Source organism: Abramis brama (assembly GCF_963993115.1).
Source record: "Abramis brama genome assembly, chromosome: 13".
Classification (NCBI taxonomy): Eukaryota; Metazoa; Chordata; class Actinopteri; order Cypriniformes; family Leuciscidae; genus Abramis; species Abramis brama.
In genome coordinates this window covers 2,215,261-2,224,213 of record NC_139975.1, presented here as the reverse complement: position 1 = coordinate 2,224,213, position 8,953 = coordinate 2,215,261, and the positions used below count along the sequence as shown (strand labels likewise).

The following is an 8,953-nucleotide window of genomic DNA, read 5'->3' as shown; positions in this document are numbered from 1 at the left end:
TGTACTGGCTGGTGGGCAAGAACGTCATTCTCTAGCAACAAAAACCAGTAAACTAATCAAGGATCTTGCCAGGACGTTGCTAGTTTTAATATACAAAAGTTGGTGCTTTGAGGTGTACACGACATTTCAGATAGTTGTTGTGCGATTGGATGCACTAACCGCGTTTGTTGCCCGCCAGATATCACGTGACTGCAAAGTATCAATTAATGCAAGGTGCAAGGTTTTTGTAAGGTGTTGGATGGTAATTGCTTCTGATGGATTTGCTAATACTTGCTAATACAGTCATTTCTAGTGGGTTACAAGGATCTTCACTTTAGAATTAATTATACATTATGCATTATTCACATTAATTATGAACCTGTATACAGGCTACGAGTGCTTAGTAGTCTTCTGGGAGGTATGAAAAAAAGTAGTGGATAAGTGGATAGGATTTGCATAATTTCATAATCAGAGTTTCATGTTAGTTTGATAGTAGTTACTTTTCTAAAGTGTTACCTTGTATTGACTGGGTCTCTGTGAGTGTCCGTACTCAAATTGTTTGTTTCCACATGTAAACGCCCCGATCTGAGCAGGACTCGAACCTCAAGGGAGAGAGGTTTACCTGCACAGCTCTCACTAGCTAATCTCCATTACTCATGAGCATACTTATCAATACATTTCATTCTGATATTTGTTTTAACATGTTATATTGACCATATCTATAGCCTACTATGTTTTATTAGTAGTGTTCATGCCAGATATTGACTTTTTTACCCCAGCACGGCACATTTGTTTGTTTTTTTCAGCCCTTGGAGGGGGGAAAGAAAGCAAGAAAAGAGAGCTAGTCCACGCCCCGTTTGCACAAAGCGAAAGTGAGAGCTGTGTGAAGTCGACATGTTTATTTACTGGCAGATTAAGTGTGAGTAGCTTTTTCTTCAACTGCAATCCAAACATTCCTGACTGAACAGAATCAGAATGGCCAGTCATATCTATTATGTCTACAGACCCAGTGATATCGGTGAGTTTTGCACAGTAAGTTTTCTTATCAGCAAAAAAGTATATTTTATGCTCTGCATGTTTATTATAAGTTTTTTGTTTTGTTCTATACCTTAAAATAGCTAATTCGAAAGTAGCCTATACATTTCAAAAGGATGCTGAAAATAATTATGATAATATTTGAAAAATAAAAACAATCTTTATTTCTGACCATCTGAACTCTGAATTGCTTTTCCAAATTTTTTTCAGATAAAAGTGACAACGACCCGAGCATTTCAAGGGCTAAATTATCATGCGGTCACGTCACGTCTGCCAAGACTTTAGTGGAAAGCTGCACAGCTCAGCTGAAGAATGTGAGTTATTAGGTTGCCTTGTAAGAGTCAACCTTCTGATCATTTCAGATTCAACTTTATTGTCATTGTGCAGAGTACAAGTACAGAGCCAATGAAACACAGTTAGCATTTGACCAGAAGTGTAAACAGTAAATATATATAAATCTAAACATATATATAAAATAACATATTATAGGAGAGCAAAATATAGGATGCAGGTGCAGAGACCAGCTCTAAAAAACTATACCAAGTGTAATATATTACAAAATGCAGTACAAGGTGCAAATTTAAAGTATAAACACAAAGAGTGTTATTAAGAATGAGATGTGTGTATATGTACATCAGTGCACAATGGCATCATGAGGTAGAAAGGAAAGTGCAAAAGTAAGAGGCGTAATAGGAAACATTTGTAAGTGTGCAGTGTTGAGGCATGTTAATGTACAATGCAGACTTGTTTTTTCTTTACTCAGACCTTCAAACTGTCTGATGTATGTCATATCTTTTCTAACTGATCCACCTTACTCCCAAAAATCCCCTAGACTTAAAGGTATAGTGGAGGATTTTCTTTTTCCGGGTGGATCATCAAGACTATTGGTCCTCCTTGTTGTCTATCATTCTGGTGATATGTTTACGTAAGGCCGTCGTACGTGCTCGTCCCTAGGCAGTTTTCGCTTTCTGCGCATGCGCACTTTCAGGTGTATATGTGTGGTGAGCTACAGTTTCAGCCATTCATTGAAGCTCGCCGTTCTCACCGGGTTTTTTCAAAATGTCTGAGGGTCTCAAAGAGAAAAAGTGTTTACGAATTGTATGACAAGAAGAGAAAGGCCTCTGAAGAAAGAAACAAGACCAGAGTGTTTTTGGGAGAATATTTCACACGCTGGCGTGCGCTAAAAGCACAGGTTGGGCTTCCCACTGATGCCTCAGTCGCAAAGTTTCTACTCGACAGGTAAAGTTTGGCATGCTATTTGGAGAAATCCATTTAAAATCACTGCTAGTAAAAGTTAATGTAAGCTATGATTAGCGATGCTAGCCCTGGCACAAGTCACGCACCGCGCAGACACGGTAAACATCTCAATTTGTCTAAAGTAGCCTTATGACCAAATGGTAAAAGGTATCACGCTGAAATGTTCTAAAACCTTGTGTGTTCATTTTTGATAATTCCAGTGTGTTCACCATAGTATTTATTACACAAATGCAACAAGCTACTTCTCCATCGCAGATCATGTCTTGAGTCCTCACTCAATCGATCAGTATAATAAGTAAATAAAACACGGAAGGGCATTTGACATTTTTTGTCTTGCATGAATGTTTTTGAGTTAGTTTATAATTTGCAACATAATTGTGCCACCAAACGTGACTAGCCAAATTTGGATGCCCTTCCAAACAATCTACTTTGATGCATATCTGTGCACTAAAATATAAAATATGTTTTATGCTTGTACTTTGTTAGAACAAACAACTAACATGTGTATAAAAAGTAGGCTTGTATGAGCCATGCCGACAGCAACTTGTAAACAGAGTGTGCACGAGGAGAACTATTGGCTCGTGCATGCTCTCTTGTGCACACGTTTAATAGGCGTTCCCTCTCGGGAGCAGGTAGAGTGTTGCGCATGTGCATTTTTTCAAAAAGTGGAGTGGGCAGTTCTTTTCTAAAATCCAGGAAAATCCTCCACTATATATGCTGCCACTTGGAAATATTATAAGGAATTGTTATTGTTATGCTGATGACACTCAAATCTATATTTCATCACGGCCGGATGAAAACGCTAAATTATCCAAATTGACAGAGTGTGTTAAAGATATAAAATACTGGATGACGCGCAATTTTCTTTTATTAAATCCAGACAAGACAGAGGTAATACTTATCGGTTCAAAAAACCACCCACAAAACCTCTCACACTACAACTTTAACATCGTAGGATGTCCTGTTACTTTATCCTCTACAGTAAAAGACCTGGGTGTTATACTAGACCGCAACCTGTCTTTTGAAAATCATATTTCATATGTTACAAGAACAGCCTTTTTCTACCTTAGAAACATTGCTAAGCTACGTAATATGCTATCAGTTTCTGACGCAGAAAAGTTAGTTCATGCATTCATGACCTCAAGACTAGATTACTGTAATGCTTTATTAGCTGGTTGTCCTGCATCCTCAATAAACAAGCTACAGTTAGTCCAAAATGCAGCCGCTAGATTTCTAACTAGATCAAGAAAATATGATCATATAACACCGATTTTATCATCACTACATTGGTTACCTATAAAGTTCCGTATTAATTACAAGGTATTGCTACTGACTTATAAAGCCCTAAATGGTTTAGCTCCAGTCTATTTAACGGATCTTCTATCGCCCTATAATCCATCGCACTCTTTAAGATCACTAAATTCGAGGCTTTTGGTCATACCTAGGATATCCAGATCCACCAAAGGAGGGAGAGCATTTTCACATTTAGCTCCAAAACTCTGGAATAGTCTTCCTGATACTGTTCGTTGCTCAGACTCGCTCTCCCAGTTTAAAACTAGATTAAAGACGCATCTCTTCAGCCAGGCATTCATATAATACTTTTAATCTTACAGTTAAATCCGACCTCTAGTTCATAAACGCCAGAGGAGAACTGGCCCCCGACTGAGCCTGGGTTCTCCCAAGGTTTTTTTTTTTTTTTCTCCATTAGGTCGCCTGATGGAGTTTTTCGGTTCCTTGCCACTGTTGCATTTGGCTTGCTCAGTTGGGGATATTTCTGGATATTTAATTAATCAATCAACAATACTATTGATCAGCATTACCAAACGTGGACATTTTCCACTAGAAACAAACATTGATGTATTATTTTAATTTAATACTGTGAAGCTGCTTTGATACAATCTGTATTGTGAAAAGCGCTATATAAATAAACTTGACTTGACTTGACTTGACTTGACTTATACCTTTAAGGCAGGAATACACCACATGACTTTTAGTCTGGAGGACAGATTTTTATGTTATATGATGATTTTTATGATGATTGTTTTAAAATTATTTGTATTGTTATAACTTCATTTAGTCAGATTAATTTAGTAAAATTATACAATATCTTTCACGTGAATTAAACAATTTAAATGTTCCTTTTGTTTAGGCATGACATTTTAAAATCTAGAATTTTTTTTATCTCAACAATCTTGCATTTTTTCATAGGGACAAGTGGAACTGAAATGTCCGATCTGTACAAAAGTGTGGCCGTATGGTGAAGTGAGAACACTGCTTACACACGAGGAACAACTTTATTTTAAAGACACACTTCGGGAAAATGCAGCTAAGAAGAAGATTGATATCAAAGGGGTATAAACTTCTATTCCCTCTTTTTGTTAGTAAACCAAAGCTGTCTATTTAGATTTTTACGGTCTCTTTCTCCCCAATGTTCTTGCTTGTTTAGTGTCCAGGTTGTGGATCCTTCATTGAAAGAAAACACTCTTCTGACCTGTGTGTTCAGTGTGTGTTCTGCACAGTAAAGATGGGGAAAACACTCGAGTTCTGCTGGCAGTGTGGGAGAGACTGGAAAGGGCCTCGACCTCGCACGGATAAGTGTGACAATCTGGGCTGTTCTAATAGTGACTTAAATATGCTAAGAGACTGTAAAATGATTACTTTGACATGTTATAAAGACAAAACCATTCAGTGTCCATCGATTCGTGCCTGTCTGGATTGTGGCATGCTGATTGAACACACTGGAGAACGGTGTAAATTTGTGGCATGCTGTAATTGTCAAAGATCATTCTGCTTTGTCTGTCTAAAATCTTCTAAAGACTGTTGTACATCTGGTGCGGCACCAAGACAAACATCAGTTCCTTAGAATCTCAATTATTGACCAAATGGTATATTGGGTAAATGTCTTTTTGATTATGCATATTACAGAAATAGCATGATCACTATTTTGAACAAAGTTTCAGGGCTTTGTCTCAATTCTTGAAAGATATATATTTTTTTGTCAAGACATTAAGTTCAGATCTCTGAACATTTTTTTTGTTTTGTATTTTTAAAATCGCTAGGAAACATTACTCAATACTTAGCCCATTTTAAAACTCTTCACACAGTGATCACAGCGTCAGTATATGTGTCATAAACCAAGGATCATTTATCATTGTTTCGGTACAAAATGCATTTAATGATGACATTTCAATTTACATGAACACATTTTTCACTTGGACACAAACACCAGCAAAACTATATATACCAGTTTGTACATGATTACTGTACATTCTCTTTTCAAAACAGTTCAAGTTCAGTTCAAAACTTACAAAAATGAATAAGAACTTTGCAACATTTCTACTATAACACCATATTGAAATATATTCCGAATTAGATACAGCTGAACACACAAGCGTTAGTCTTTCAGTTTCATTATCATCTATATAAAAGGAGAAACTTAGGAATAATTGTGTACAGTAATGTAAACGTGGATGATGTTACATAAACTGCAGTGAATTATAAACAGTGTAGTGTCAATCTTGTTTTGTAAAGAAAATGTATAAAAGAAATTGTGTAATGCTGCCTGTTGTTAGTGTTTTAAGGTGTGTGTGTTTGATGTCTGATAAACTGTCAAATGAACAGCAATTGTAATGCAATGTGATTCACAATCTTACCAATGCTTGTAGAAAAGAAATAAGAATATGTGGAAGAATGTGAGGTGTTGGTGTTAAGGAAAAGATGACAGATGTTGTTTTTTTGCAACAACAAAAAAAAAATTAATAAAAATTATATTTGAGCCATGAAATTTGTCTATAGTTCACATGTGAATTGGTCACTGATCTATAAATGACTGCATTGCTCATTGCGTTCTAAAATGCCAGCATTAAAGATTTAAGCATTTTAAATAATGCTTATTTAATTCATAAAGTAAATTTTTATGGTTTAGAAATCAAAATCGTTCATCATAACTGAACTGTATCCAACTGACTGTATGAATGGCATATTTGACGTATCCTTGAATGAATACATGAGAAGTGCATCACCTTGAGCTGAAATCTCTTCAGTTGTTGTTGTAACTTCAGAAAGTTCACGAAGTTTCCAGTAGATGTCGCTGTGTGTCTGTTGTATTAAACGGATGAAAGAGAAAGGTGTGTAGTGTGTGTGTGAGGGTGTGTAGGCTACTGCTGTATGCTTAAATTGATCCTGGAATTATTTTGAGGAAAGTTCTTACTATATATATATATAAAAGAATTAGAATAGAAAAGTCCCAAGAAACGGTTCTATCCATTCATTTGAAATAATAATTAGGTAATAATAGAATTATGTGTACGTTTTTTCAGAATCAAAATGATGTTTGCATTGTTTTAATAAAATATGTTGTCCATATGTTTGTTGTTCCTGTTGATTCAGTTGAAATGTATTTCGTGTCTATAAAACATTACAGTCAGACAAGGGCGTATAGGTTTGATTTTGAAATTGGTGGGGATGGGGACATCCCCAGAAGCTGAGCTGCATCTGTCATTAAAGAGATCGTTTACCCAAACATTAAAATTCTGTCATAATTTACTCACCCTCAAGTTGTTTAGAACCTGTATGAATTTCTTTCTTCTTTTGAACACAAAAGAAGATATTTTGAAGAATGTCGGTTCAGCAGAAGAAAGAAATGCATACAGGTTTGAAACAACTTGAGGGTGAGTAAATGATGACAGAATTTTCATTTTTAAGTGAACTATGCCTTTAACGGAAATGAACTGTTGGCATATTTGTTTGACATCAATAATGTCCAGTTTGTCCTGTTGGACATGGCACACAGCAATACTGTTAAAAAAAAGTTTTTTCCACAAAAATAAAATAAAATTCCCCACAAGGACAAGTATTTCAGATATTGCCATCTTTGTGGGGACATTTTGTCACTATAACTGTTGATTTCTCCCTAGCTTACCGCATCTAGGTTTCCTTCGGAGGAGCATTGCCGCTTCACACAAGAGCCTCTCACAAGTTAGAAAGAAAAAACAAAGCCAATCAGTTTAGCGATGTGTGTTAAGCAGGCGGGACTCAGATATATATTAACCGTTTGTGTGAATTGGTCAATTTTTCTCAGAATGCTTTTGTAAGAGATTTTAATCTAAATAAGATGTTTTCTGATTAAATAAAATAAGCCTAATACATAAAAAACCACAAGACACAACCGGAAAACAGTGGTTATATATAAATATATTTTAAGTTTTGATCGAAATTATTGCTAGGGACATATCAGTGTCACTGGATATTGGTAGGGACACATCCCTAGCGTCCCTGTTAAATTCTACGCCCCTGCAGTCAGATGAAGCTCTGTGTGTCATCACGATTTGTGGAGGAAAGGCTTGTTTTGATTGCGTCAGGATTCTGAAAGTGTTCTTTGTTTGATTCTATGGTGATGTAATAATCTCCACGACAACAGCAGCTGAGGAGAGAGGTGTGTGTGTGTGTGTGTGTGTGTGCTTGTTTGTGAGAGAGAGAGAGAGAGAGATGCTCTACAGGTGACCTGAAGAAGAGATCCAGTCTCACAGTCACTGTGTGTGTGTGTGTGTGTGTGTGTGTGTGCATGTGTCTGTGTGTGTGTGTGTGTGTGTGTGTGTGTGTGTGTGTGTGAGAGTGTACTTGTACAACTATCTTTGTGAGGACCAGTTTGAGTGTTAGACCACTGGAGTGAGGACAAAGAGAGTAAAGTGAGGACATGTTGGCCGGTCCTCACTCTCTGAGACCCCTTTAAAGGCCTGTTTGAGGGTCAAGACTTGGTTTTAGGGATCAGGTTATAATGAGGTTAAGGGTCGGTTTAGGATCAGGGGTCGGGTTAGGCACTTAGTTGTGATGGGTAAGGTTAGGGGAAGCGGCTAGAGATTGCATTGTGTCAATGAATGTCCTCATAAAGATAGATACATGAATGTGTGTGTGTGTGTGTGTGTGTGGGTTTGTAATGACCGGTCTGTTGAGAGAAACACGTGCTGAAACTAAAGCTGGTTTCTCTCATGGGTGGAACGAAGCCTTTATAACGTCAGTGTGGTTTGTTGTCATCGGGTTCTTCTTGAAACGCACAGATCTCCATCGGCTCAGAGACGAGGACCGCTGTGATGTGGTCAACAAAACTCAACTGATGGGAATCACCAAACGCTTCTTTGAACACAGATGTTCTTCACTGCTAAAACAAGAGATCCGTGATGAGAGGAAACCAGTAGCTCCTAAAATGTTCTTAATTTAAACTCGTCGACGGTCAGAGGTCATGAGGAACGCTCAGATGTCTCTCAGAGTCTCAGCTGTGTCTCAGATGGAAGAATAAAAACAGACCCATTTGAGTCAAAATGACTGAGGAGAGAAAGATTACTGGGATATTTCTTTAGGAGAAACATCTGAGAAGCATTTGATCTTATCATCCTCCATCTCATCTCCCTGCAGTCCAGGAGAGACGACTGAGAGATCTTTCCTTCAGGAAGTGCTTGTTAATTGCAGACACATGTCTTGTCCTGTGTTTGTAGTTATACAGTGTACAATATACAAGAGTTGTACAAAAGGTGTTTAAAGGGGTGGTGTAATGCCCTTTTCACAAGATGTAAAGTAAGTCTCTGATGTCCCCATAAAAGGTGTGTGTGTGAAGTTTTAGCTCAAAATACCTCACAGATATTTTTTTACAGCATGTTAAAATTGTCACTTTTTGAGGGTGAGCAAA

The 8,953-nt window shown here is 37.2% G+C and overlaps 1 protein-coding gene across 1 annotated transcript; it reads left to right on the top strand.

The window, feature by feature from the left end:
• Nucleotides 1-838: 838 nt before the first annotated feature.
• Nucleotides 839-6,052, top strand: LOC311094860 (E3 ubiquitin-protein ligase-like). Its single transcript, XM_084133045.1, has 4 exons — nucleotides 839-997; nucleotides 1,225-1,328; nucleotides 4,480-4,623; nucleotides 4,718-6,052. The coding sequence occupies exons 1-4, from the start codon at nucleotides 955-957 to the stop codon at nucleotides 5,132-5,134; spliced, it is 708 nt and encodes a 235-aa protein (XP_083989171.1). The 5' UTR covers nucleotides 839-954; the 3' UTR covers nucleotides 5,135-6,052.
• The last annotated feature ends 2,901 nt before the right edge of the window (nucleotides 6,053-8,953 follow it).